Here is a 13,787-nt window from a genome sequence, read left to right on the forward strand (position 1 = left end):
TAAGTGGTAGAGTACTTGGCTAGCATGCATAAAGCCCTGAGTCCAATTCCTCAATATCATATACACAGAAAAATCCAGAAGTGGTGCTGTGGTAGAGTTTTAGAGTGCTAGCCTTGAGCAAAAGAAGCTCAAGGTCCATGGCCAAGCCCTGAATTGAAGCTCCAGGACTGGCAAAAAAAATAAAACTCCTGAAATTGATTCAGGACCAGGTGATTCTTAGAAGTCAGATTTGAAGGCTGATATGTTTTGAGTGTGTCAAGCCTTAGAGTAATGTGAATCTGTCTTAGTTGCTCTGGATTGATTGTAAATCCATGATCATTTTTCTTTTTGAAAATTAGCATACAGTGGTTGTACAAAATAATGTTCCATTAGGATATTTTTATATATATGCTAATGATAATGTGATCTTTTATTGAAAATGTAGGTAAAATAGAAAATTAGAAATTTAGGAATTTTTAGTATGTACCTCAGTACATACATCATATACTATGGTTTTATATTTTACATATTATATTCATATTTACCATAAATAGTATAAACAAATGAAAAATAAACAAGAGCATAGTTAGGTTAGGTCAAGGTTTGATAACCTGAGTTTAGAGATTTTTTTTATTGTTTTTTTCTGAATTATAGTAAGGGATTATTGGCATGTGTTAGACAAAATAGCAGACACAAAAGTGTAGAAGTTAAAATGGTAGAACAGATGAGCTAAACTTTTAGAATCAGGGCTCTGAAACTGAACTAAGATGATTGGGTTGTAATTGTTAGAGCCTTTTATTTTAAAGAATAAAGATCTTTCTTTCTGAGGTAATCCTAGCTTACAAAAATTAACTTGAAACCATCATAGTTTGGAATTGTAAGAACTGGATCAGGTGTAGTATTCAAGGCTTATCACAAAGACAGATTTAGGTGAGCAAATGAGCTCATTTGGAATCCTTGAACGGCTCAAACTACGGTCAGTTTTCATAATCAGAAAGAGGCATTCATATTTGGATAGAAACAACCTCAAGAAATGCAATTAATTTACCTTTGCAGAGATTTTCCCTTTTTATATACTTTAGGATTAACATTTCGTCTTTTCCTTCAATGTTCATAAAGGTCAGTTTGTGAAGATGGCTGTTTTTTAAAAATGTTTTGCTTTAAACGTATTTAAAATTGTATCATTCAAAGCTTTGCATGCAAACATTGGTAACAAACTGTGATTCCTAATCTTTGGATCACTTTAGCCTCTCATGCTGCATATTGCTCCCAGCTTTCCTACTCTTGTGTTAACGAGTAGCAATTTTTGTCACTGTATATTCATAATTCTCATACCTTGTAACTTCATTTCTATATATGATATTGTAAATTAATAGCAGAAAACATTTAATTATGTTTGCAATAGCAGTTTTCTTAAATTATAGGACGGTCCCATTTTTTCTTCTTTTGAGTATGCATAGTTTGAATGCACAATATTGAATCAAAAAAGCTCACTGGCACTGGTTAAGACCAAATAACTGGGGTTCAGAATGTGTCTTAGTGGTAAAGTGCTTGCCTAGCATGCGTGAGGCCCTGGGTTTGATTCCTCAGTACCCTATGAACAAAAATAATAATAAAGAAAAATTTTAAAAGACAAAATAACTTCCAGGAAAGCTTTTAAAACAGGTTTGTGATTTATAGCAACCGTTGTGGATAATTATTATTAAATAAACATGTCTTTGTGACTATAAAAAAGTATAGAAGTTTGTGATCTACTTTCCCCTCTATTAATATCCATACATTAGCACAACTAAGGTCACAAGGTGGTGTTTAAGAAATGCCAAATGGTCTGTGCAGTCACTCTGTTATTTTAGAGAAAAGCGGTTGAGTTCTTTTCTCAGTATTCAGGTCTTTGCCAAGCAAATGGACTTAGGTGCATCTGCAGGCCATGTGTGAAGCTGTGAGAAGAGGGGTGGGATATGCCTCGGGCCAGACTGATAACAGAACCTTCCCCAAACGGAGATCATACAACAGCTCAATGTGTGTTACAGTTCTTCATAGGAAAATGAATCAGAATCACTACTCAACCTTTTCCATGTTAATTTATAAAATTAGTCATTACTGTGGAGTGCTGTGTTTTGGTAAAATGGAAAAACTGGGGTTTCAGTGGAAGTGAATAATGGTTATTTCTTTCTGTCTCATGGATAAAGATGAAATATTTGTTCTATTGCCTGCAGGAAAATGAGCACTTCTTTTGTTGGATATAATATACGATTGTCCTTCCCATCCTAAGAATGCTTTATTTCATAGTGACATTCGAAGAAGATCTGGCAGTATTGTGCTCTAAGGTGCTCAAACTTGGGGCTGAGTATGAGCACATTGAGCAGGGTGTGGTCCAAGAGAGGTTTTGAGAACATCCTGTGGCTTGGTTCCCAGCCTCAACAGTCCAATATGATCAACTGAAGATGTCTCATACATGCGCATTTGTTTATTTATTGATTGACAGTATTATGCTTTGAACTCGGGGCCTTCTGCTTTCTAGTCAAACACTATTTTTGCCATATCCCAATCTTTGTAGCTTTAGTTACTTTGGGGATAGGGTCTTATGTCTGCTCCAGGCCATGTGTCATGTATCATGGCTCCAGACCATGATCCATCTACCTATACCTCCTGCATAACTATGTATACAGCATGTACTTCCATGGCATGCTTGTTTGTTGATATTGTATCTTGCTATTTGTTCAGACTAACCTCAAAATATGATCCCTCCAATCTCTGCTTTCTGAGTACCTGGAATTATATTTGTGAGCTACTGTGCCTGGCCTCAGTATAAAGAGTTCTTAAATTGAGTAAGTGAAATGTGCAAAAACAACTTTTTAAATTTAATAACTCATTTGTTTGTAAATTTTACAAACAGGAGGAAGCTAATATTGAGTTAAATAGTTTCCAATTAGAATGAATACATAGAGTATGAAATACAAATAAACCTTACATGTCAACTAAAGTGTTTGGTTAAAAGAATGCTTTTAACTCACAAGGTAATCTTTAGGCTACTTTGCATTCATTTACTAGAATAACACACCCTTGCCAGACCTTGTGAATGTTATGATCCGTGTACACACATATTTGATCATCAAAGCTTGGAAATGCTCTCCTCCCACATAATTTCCATATTTGGCATTGAGTCAAAGCTGTATTGGAGAAAACTTCGGCAGTCTGTTCCATCCCTACCTTATGAACCTGTGACTGCCAAGAATGCTACTTTCAAAAGAGAAGATAATGCTGAACTTTAACCTTGTAGAAACCAGAGACCTCATTGGGTCACAGCCCAATGAGGGTGAACACTAACCCAACTAGATTTCTGACTTTGATTCAAGACTATTTCTACAGGGAACTGGTGGATCACACTTGAAATCCTAGCTACTCAGGAGAGTGAGCTCTGAAGATCAAGTTTGGAAGCCAGCCTGGGCAGACAAATCCGAGAGATTTTTATGTCTAATTAAGACATCAGAATGCCAGAAGTGGAGGTGTGGCTTTTGTACTAGCCTTGAGCGAAGAAGCCAGGCAACAGGCCCTGAGGTTAGCCCTCTGTATTGACACAAAAAGCCACCAACAACAAAAAGACTATTTCTGTGCTGTGGGCTTGGTATGCTTTCATACCAATTAGAGAATATGAACTGAGTTGAGGTTAAGACAGATGGAATATGAAACAAAATAAAACTTAATTTTTCAGATTCAACATTGTAAGATAGTGGAGTTATTTAGGAGTAAAAGCTACAACCCAATACAGCATCAAATTACTTTTCTATATGCATATAAGGTTGTCTTTTGGGTGAATATTTTCTTGTGCATCTCACCCTCAAGATGTATTTATTGGCTGATAAAATTGACTGAAATGCATTTTAGGGCCTGGTTTAGAGAAAAATATGCTTCGTGAATCAGCCTTCATTCAGATTATAAATATGTGAAATGTCTTCCATTGCCATCAGAAATAATATGTGTCTATATAGTTTCACAACACAAACAATGATAAGGATGTGAGAGACTTTGGAAGCAGCTTCGTTAAGGAAAAAGTGGATAGAAATCCTTTTACATACAGGTCAATGGTGTATTTACAGGTTCTATAAGCTTTTCTGAGCCACAGAAGAATGGTACTGGGATCTGTGGTACAGATCTGAATTTTGCTTCTGTGTAGATAGCTATAGATTACTAAGTTCAGCAATGAAGCTAGAAATCACAGAAATATTTTACCATAGTCTCTGAACTATTAGTATTTGGATTAACCTAAGGAAATTAGGACTCCTGATCTGATAACACCTCTAGAAAGAGGATAAAGACCTCTTGAGATGTTAAGCATAGTGTAGCAATTGCCTAAATTAAAATGTCATTTAGAACCAAGATCGTTGGCTCACACCTTCTAATTCTAGCTACTCAGGAGGCTGTGATCTAGAGGATTGAGGTTCAAAGCCAGCTTTGGGTAGAAATGTCCTTGAGACTTTATTTCTGAACTTATAAGCAAAAAGCTAGATCTGAGACATAGCTCAAGTGGTAAAGCACCAGTCAAGAAAGTAAGCTAAATGAGCTTGTGGGCCCCAACTTCAAATCACAGTACAGAAAACAGAAAACCCTCATCATTTAGAAAGCATATATTTCTATTTGAGTTATTTAATCTAAAAGTTTTGGCACTCTACACACACACTATGAGAACTTGGGAACTAGATTAAGGGGTTCATTAGTTTGTCTTTGGTGTGCAGACCTCTGATTTCCTTGGAACAATGACCCTGATTTTCCTGGTTGTGCCAATTGCATCTGACATCATGGAGACAATGGATACAGAGACGATGCTGCCAAATTTCATATCACTAATGAGCCACGGGAGAATTTATATACTGTTTGCAGAAGACTTGTATCAGAATTTATACTAAATTTATACAATACAAAAATGACAGGGGTAAAAACTCTGCTTTTCAAATTTGAGCAGAGTCCTTGTGGTATTGGAAGGAACATTGGCCTTAGAAATGAAATGTCTGGTGTTGAGTCTTTTCTTTCCTGTAACTAGATTACTCACCTTTAGCAAGTCACTTGGTATCTCTGAAGTCAGTCATGTAAGAAATAGGACAATAGCCCAAGGCAGAGTCATTGTAAGGATGGAAGCAATTTGTATGCTATGATGCCCACAAAAGTTATTTTTATTTTCCATTACTAAACCCCTTCAAGTTAAATTCTTTTTTTTTTTCTAGGCTAGAAATAACTGTAACTTCACAATAAAATGTTTTACTTTAATAGCTGGAGTGCATTCTCAAAATAGTGGCATATGCCTTTTTAGTCTAAATAAGCAACATCTGCTCTGTACTGTTTTTCTTTTGGCCTTTCAACAAAAAGGAAGTCTAGTTTCACCATCAATTTTAGCCAGTTATAGTTCAAAACAGCCTGTCCCAATGAACAGGAGTAATGGACAAAATTATCATGAATTCCCTAATTGGATTCACATCACTGAAAGACCTCTTCTATCATTTAGGAAAGACTTTCTAATTATTAATGATTCCATTCATAGCAAACACATGTCTAATTCATTCCTTATGTCATTTCAAATCATGACTGTTCACTGTTTAATTCACTGGCTTCATTTTGAATGATAGGACACTCCTTTACCTTCAAGAGTTTAATAGGCTTTATTTCTCCACTAAGAGATGTCTCCTCAGTTATCACAGTTTGGCATAAAAATATGCGAACTCTGAGCTCAGTTCATTAAAGGCTTACATCTATGTCCCTTTCAAAATAAATGTTGACAGAAGTACTTCTGCTGCTAATAAACTCATGGACTTTTGAACTCTCCCATGAACTTGAGACTCTTCTGTGTTCAGGTGCCAGGGGCAAGCATGCTCAGATATGGTGTAACCCAGTCTGTGGTTCTCTGGTTTTCTCTCACAGCAGCACCCCTGAGCTCACTGAAGCAGCCTCAAGTGGACACTGCTCCTGTGGTCGCATCTCCCTATCAAAGAAGAGACTCAGACAGATACTGTGGGCTCTGCGCAGCCTGGTTTAACAATCCGCTGATGGCCCAGCAGCACTATGATGGCAAGAAACACAAAAAGAATGCAGCAAGAGTTGCTTTGCTAGAACAACTTGGGACAACTCTGGATATGGGGGAACTAAGAGGTAAGAGCAACTGTCCTAATTTCTGCCAGAAAACTGAGCTTTCCATGAAAGGATTTTTCACAAAGTGGGGTGAGTCTGCTTATTATTTTGTTTACTAATGAAAATAAGAGGTTCACTTAAAAGCAATGGTAGAGGATTGAAAGTGAGCAGTTAGATATAGTCTATTTTTGTGATGTTTCAGAGTATTCACTTCACTACCTTTCTTCTCTGTTCTTCAGGTCAGACATGCCCATGTATGATCCTTATCTTTTTGTTTTATTCATCAACACTTTCTCTAATAAATGCCTCTGTAGGTGAGCAGCAGAAATGATATTGTAAGGCCCAGTGGCATTGCTTCAGCCTTATGGGCTTTTATGAATTTACTCAAAATAAAGCAAATATGACCATCGCCTTCTCAGACAACCTTCTCCTCTGACAGGTCTTTCCGGATGGCAGAAGGACACTTACCAGTTGAAGCTTGTAGAATATCACTGAAACTGCTGAACGGAGGCTTGGAAGCTATAGGGTCACTTCCAAGCTTGTGAATGTCCCGTGAATGCCATCAGTGATCATTTAAGCATGCTTTCATTACCTAAATCTTTTTCAGTTTTCTTTGGTGGCACTGGGGTTTGAATTTAGGGCTTCAGCCTTGCTAGGTAGTCGTGCTACTGCTTGAGCCATGCCTCCAGCCTATTTTGCTCTGGTTATTTTTCAGATAGGTTGATATTTTTATTCCTGGACTGGCCTAGAGTATTTCTACTTGCACTTTACATTACAGGTAGCATACAGGCATGTAACACCAGCCCTAGTTATTAGTTGAGATGGAGTCTTCAGAAAGTATTTTTCATTTCCAGACTGGCTTAGAAACCCCACTCCTCCCAATCTCCATGTTTTGAGTAGCTTGGGTTATAGTTATGAGCCACTAGCACCTGGTACCTAAACATTATTGTTTGTCCCAGATCCATGTAAGTTGTATAGAGCAGAATAAAATTGCACACTCTATTTTGCAAGATATTTTTCCAGAAAAATTGTTTTGCAGAAGGTGTTGTTGATCCTATACCTCATATTTGGTATCTAAACTATTAGGTATGTTTTTATGGATTGCCCAAGGAGCATTATTCATAACAGTTATAAGGTGTGAATGACAAAAATTTACAAGTCAGTTTTGTGGATGCATCCCAGGGTCATGAAGGACCTGCAGTCTTAGCATCTAAACCTGACTGTGGACCTCTGAGAGGGATAATTAGGACAGGAGATATCCTGGGGTGATTCTTAACCAAAAGAAAAATTACATTGTATGAACTGAGACACATCACCTCTGAATATGTTGAATGGAAAGTCTTAATGCATGAAAAGGACATGACTTGGAACTGGAAATGTGGATAGATGACATGTTATCTAGATACATTGTACGTGATCAGAATTAAAGATGTATATACCAAGAGGCAGAAAACAGAAGTTATGGAGGTAATAAATGTCTAAGAACCCTCTGCTACCATGTAGATTTAAGATCAGGCATACATTGCCACTTAATTAGAGACTTTTCCCAAGATAGTGATTTAGGGCAGATAAATGCTTTATTTTGTGTATGTTTTTGAGTCTTAGGATAGTAACATGGGGCTAAATATCCCAGTATGTCAGATAATTTCAATGTAGAAGGTTTCTGTTTGTTTGCCCTATTGCTTTGTGCTGGGGATTTCTTGTGTTTTCAATCTGTGTCTTGTTAAAAAGCAGAGGGTGAGTTTCTCCATCGCTGAAGGCCGCCCTGCGACTCGGCTGCTGCTGGCCGATAACAAACAATAGGTTCCACGACTCCTACACGGCAGAGCTGTGGAGGAGAAAAATGGGCCTTATTCATGTTTGGTGCTAGATATTATGACTTGAAGAAGAACCATTCCTCCAGCACATCCTTCTTGTCTATTTTAAATTATCCATGCTACATTTTTATGTACAGCCACCTCGTAATGGCTTGGGCGTCTGAATTCTGCAACATTTGAGCAGCTTGTCCTTTACACAGAAGACAAAGAAGCTGCTCTTTGACTTGATAACTCGATGTGACTGACTCAGTATCGCATGGAATGTGATTAGCACTGAGTGCAGTGGCCTTGAATCCAACTTTCCACCGCCCCGGGTGGCATGCTGCTAGAGACTTATTCAAAGATTTAATATTGTAGCAGCTTGAAGAGGAAGGCAGCCTTGTAACCCAGAAAAGGTTTTTAAACACACAGGTGTGCTCACGTGTGCATGTTCACACACACACATGCACACACACACAGAGACTTCTGGAATGATTCTAAAGATTCTAAAATATGATCAATTAACAATGGCAAAAATGCTGATGAGCAATGCAGTCCTGTCCATAACTTTGTAACCATGACACTAGGTAGGTGGAGCACAATGCAGCTGTGTCATAGGAAGCCCGTCTGTTTCTTGGTCTCACAGTCTACCTCACATTTTCAACACGATTTTATTTATTTATTACTGTGCTCTTCCTCATTTCCTGTTCTTTCCTGCTTTGTCTATAGATTGTTAGCAACTTGAAAGGAGACATCTATGTTCATTTTTCTTACTTAGTTAAGGGTTCAAAACATCCCAAATAGTGGTGAACACATGCTCCTTACTCAATAATTGCTAGATTAATAAACAGAAAAAGCCAAAGGAGGAAAGTCACTTAAAAGAGAAAAATTCTCATAGAAACCTTACAACACTTCTGTTTCTCAAAGGATCCTGACTGAATAATTTCACCCTAAATTACTTATGATTCTTTTCTATTTTACATATAGTAAAATACAGAACTTTTAAGTGTTATACTTCGATGCAGTTTGCCAAGTCTACCACACATTTCAGTTCATCTAAGCAACAAACCTCCTGGGGCTTGAACTCAAGGCCTTTGTACTGTCCCTGAGGTTTTTTGTGTGTTTTTTTTTTCTTTTTCTCAAGGTAGTGCTCTACCACTAGAGCAACAGCTTCACATCTGGCTTTTTGATGATTAATTGGAGATAAGAGTCTCATGGGCTTCCCTGCCCTGGCTTCCGTTGAACCATGCCCCTCAGATCTCTGTCTCCTGAGTAGCTGCAATTATAGGCATAATCCATTTGCATCCTATTTATATACAACTTTTATTACCATGTGACTTTTCCTGGTCAGTCCCAATTCTCAGATCTAGGAGATTGTTTATCTGATTTTCTTTTAAAAACAAACGTTAGTTTTGTTGTAAAAGTTTTCTATCCATAAAATAAGAAAGAATGTATGGATATGTTTCTAACTTTATTTAAAATTTACCCAATTCTTGTTTATAGAGCAGTGTGTTCACTTTGTAATAGTTGCTAACAGAAATCCAACCATTCTCCTATCTGCTATCTTCTTGAGGACTTAGAATTATTTTGGTTCCATTTTCAATACAGTTTTCATGAACATTTTTCTTCAACTTTTATATATTTTTTAATTTTTGTTTACATTGGACTTATTTCTCTCGGCAAATATCTAGAAACAGAATTGGCAGATTATACCCTGTGTGTGCTCTTAAATTCATAAGGGACTGTTAAAATCCAAGCTACCTGTGCATTTTGCATCTTCAAGGTGACATAGAATTCTACATCCTCACTGATGTTTGCTTTGGACAGTTTTAAAATTTTAGACCTTTTAGTTGGCACAAGAGATATTCAGTATGGCTGTGTGTGTGTGTGTGTGTGTGTGTGTGTGTGTGTGTGTGTGTGTGTGTCCTGGGGCTTGTACTCAGGGCCTGGATGCTGTTCCTGAGAATTTTTACTCAAGGCTAGCAGTCTAGCACTTGAGCCACAGCGCCACTTCCAGCCTTTTTGGGTGCTTAATTTGGGTGCTTAAATCTCACAGACTTTTCTGCCCAGGCTGATTTCAAGCTATAGTCCTCATATTTCAGCCTCCTGAACAGACAGAATTACAGGCATGAGCAATTGGCACCCACTTTAATATTCCATTTGTGATGAGTTGTATCACACACTTAATGTGTATATGGGTTACTTCTGTTTTTGCATTTGTAAAATATCTGTTTGTATTTTTGTCCATTTAAAAAATTGATGGTTTTTGTATTAATGAACAATGTGTAGAAGATTTTTGTGGATTATTTGTTCACAAGTTTTATTAGATAGGTGAATTGTGAATTTTTTCCTCTAACCTGAGACATACTTATTTTCTTAAATGAGCATTTTGATGAGCAGACATTCGAAATTGCAGGTCTTATTTCTGCTTAGTTTGTAATCATTGCTTTTTTGTGATTCCTTTATAATCTTGGACTGTGCTCCTATTCTTGTATGTTTTTTCCCATAATTTTCACAATTTTAGCTGTTACACCTAGTATCATGATATATCTCAAATTAATTTCAGACTATGATGTGACATAGAGGTTAGAATTCACTTTGGTTTTATATATTAACATAATTGCTTCATACCTTGTGCTGAAAATATTTGTTACTATTTCTTCATTGACTTACCTTAAAGTATTTTTTCATTAATCTAATGCTTGTATATAAGTCTACTGCTGGACAATTTATGCTGTTCTGTGGATTTCATGATCTACTTCTATACCAGTATCATGGTCTGTTAACTTCTTTAGCATCACAGAAGTCTTGAAGATAGTATAAATTTTCCAACTGTTGGTCTCAAGATTGTTTGGTGTACTAATTGTTTACATTTCTATGTAAGTTTTACAGTTAGCTTGAGAGTCTCTACATAGAGAGGTGATGAGAATATTGGATAGTGTTGTTCCATCTGTATATCAATCTGGGGGGATTTCAATTCTTCAAAATATTGAGTCTTGTAATCAATGACCATCCTATCTCTCTATATGATTCCTTAAGTACTCTCAGTAACATTTTATATTTTAATGTATATGTATTATACATTACCTGACTTTATTTACAAGTGTTTCATATCATTTATCACACCATAAATCATATATGGTTTGGAATTTATATTTTGTATTTATTTATTTGTTACTAATATATAGGAAATGCCGCTTCCTTTTCTACATTGACTTTGATCCCTGTGACAAACATAACTTTCTACCTAGTGTTTGAATTTGACCTAATAATATAAATAATTTGTAGCTTCTGTATATTTTTGTACATATTATTGTCATTGGAAATTCACTATTAACATTATTCCTTTTTCTTTTTTCTTTCTCAGCATCAGGCTTTGAATTCAGGGCCTTGTGCTTTCTTGTCTTTCTCGTTTACTCATGGCTGGTACTGATTAATTGGGGATGGATTCTTGCCTCAGCTGGCTTCAAACCAAAATCCTCTGAATCTCAGCCTACAAAGTACCTAGGCTAACATGTATGAGCCACCAGTGCCTGACTAGTACCATGTTACTTATGCTATCTTTATTTTTGTCTCAAATGGGAAATCAAATTTGAAAATGGAAATAACCTTCTAGATAAATATTAATTGGATTATCTTAGAAGTTATTCATATGAATAACCTGGTATTGATTTATCTTTACTGTCATTTGTTCCAGAATAAAAATATTATCTGTTTTGATTTCTAAATTTTAATTTATTTAGAAAAATATTTTCAGGGGGATAAGAGAGAGAGAAATAGTGAGGGTTCAGTGAGTTATTGGTGTATGTTGTAGGTATGCACAGAAATGACACTGAAAACCCCTGTATAGCTAATACATGCTGATCTTCTACTCCTCGGTATGTATTTTAATATAGGAAACAAAGAGAGTTATTGAATTGTGGAATTATGAAATTCATTGATCAGAAAGTACAGATTTTCTTTATATTTTAATTTTTTCTTGCCATCATAAAACTCGGAGAGAAAGCAGTTTCCTTTTTTTTTTTGTTTTGTTTTTTTAAATTTATTTTTATTGTCAAGGTGATTACAGAGGGGTTACAGTTATATGTGTAAGGTAATGAGTACCTTTCTTGTCAAACTTGTTATACCCTCCCTCACTTTTATTTAGAAATACTAGCAGTATAAAGTATGAAATTATAGCTAGTTAAGGATGGAATATTCATTTTACAGATTTTTATAATTTAACATTTTTAAAGCTTTAGAAAGGAAAATTTCACAACCCTTATAGTTTTAAGGAAAGGCTGATTCATATGTTACAATTTTCATATGAAGACATAAGCAACAGAACTAGTTTGAAATGTAGTAATGTTTCCAAGAATCCTAAGAGAAAACATGCTGCTTGCATGTTAGACATTACTGAATTATATCCAGGCTGCTGAGACCCAGGCATGAGGCAGCGATTCCCGAGTTAGGACTATGCTGAGCGCATGTTAGACATTACTGGATTATGCCCAGGATGCTGAGACCCAGGCATGAGGCAGCGATTCCCAAGTTAGGACTAGATCCAGGCCTCCTGATGGCGGCTGCACATATCCCCCGTGACTCATCACTGAGTAACCAGAATGCTGAACAATTCACTCCTTTGTTTGGAAATAGTTGAGCTTGGGGAACTTAAATATAAATAGATTCTTTTTTTATTTTTTATTATCTTTAAGAAGTTGTATAAAGGAGTTGTTATTTAAGAAAGCAGTTTATGAAAACAATACATCTAGATCAGTTTCACCCCTCTCAACATTCTCACCCATCCCTTCCTTGCTCACCCCTTAAACCTTGATCAGAACCTGAGTATTGAGCAAGCATAGGTTTTCCAGAGATGGATTGTTTGCAAAGCATATTACATACCTTTATTTGGGTAGTTCCCATAGTTTTTCTCACTCCATATGAGCTGGTTTAAGAGTCAAAAATCCAAAGAAAAAATTTATTCACTCTTCATGGGGCCTGTTGTTTGACTGGCAGAGTTCTACAAAGAACAAACCCACAAGCATCTACTAGCCATAATAGCTCCCTTTACTATGCAGCTGCTGCCTTTACTAGCAGGAGCAGGGATTCAATTGAAGAGGATACAATCAGCTTATTTAGGGCTTCACATCGTAACAATAACATGAGAGTCAGAAGCAGGTTGACTTCAAAACAAGCAGAACATGAGTTGTTTTTTTAAACATTTCTTCTGTGTGATATGAGTTGGCTCTACTTAATGTATTTCTCCTCAGTCTTGGTCTAGCCTTTACCTATATCCCAAGTGATGGACCACTTTCCCATATGAATGTAATGTCACTGTTCTGCCTTTGTTACCCACATTACCTGTGCACAGGTACTTGGACAGTGGGCCCACATCAAGAACAATGAAAGGAAAGACAGAGTAAAACCATAAACACTATTCAAAGGCATCCAAAGGGCCATTATATCAAAACTTATTGGCTGTAACAAACTTGAAAATAGACATTTACTATCTCTCCTTATTTCCACAGAAGAATTTGAGGTGACTTGACTAGGTTTCTCTAAATACCGCAGCAGAGATATATGACAGGGCTGCTGTCATTTGCTGGAGGATCTTCTTTTATAGGTGGCACATTTCTATTCCTAAAAACAGGTTAGCAGTTTCCAGGCTTTGGATTGGGAAAGAGGGACAACTACAGTGAAGCAAAAGAGGGTTATGGGTAATGGAAACCATACCTTACCCATAATGGTCAAGTATATGCTTTTGTCAAAACTTGTATAATTCATAAAACAAAGAGAGGGTGTTGTGTGAATTTAAAAGCTGAATATGAAGAAAGAAAAGAGGGCTCATTGATGTGTCATTTTTGTCTGTAGAGAAGGCCTCCTTCCTTGAAGCATCTGGTTGTATCTTGAATGTGC

The 13,787-nt window shown here is 36.5% G+C and overlaps 1 protein-coding gene across 2 annotated transcripts in view; it reads left to right on the forward strand.

Moving 5' to 3' along the window:
• Window positions 1-13,787, forward strand: part of Zmat4 (zinc finger matrin-type 4) — a 400,198-nt gene that overhangs the window by 261,646 nt on the left and 124,765 nt on the right. The window contains exon 5 of one of the 2 annotated variants that reach the window (XM_048330717.1): window positions 5,890-6,117. In XM_048330717.1, coding sequence (XP_048186674.1) covers window positions 5,890-6,117 — 228 coding nt within the window. The remainder of the gene's footprint in view (window positions 1-5,889; window positions 6,118-13,787) is intronic. The other variant, XM_048330718.1, reaches the window with a different exon arrangement.

This window comes from Perognathus longimembris, chromosome 21 (genome assembly GCF_023159225.1).
Source record: "Perognathus longimembris pacificus isolate PPM17 chromosome 21, ASM2315922v1, whole genome shotgun sequence".
Classification (NCBI taxonomy): Eukaryota; Metazoa; Chordata; class Mammalia; order Rodentia; family Heteromyidae; genus Perognathus; species Perognathus longimembris.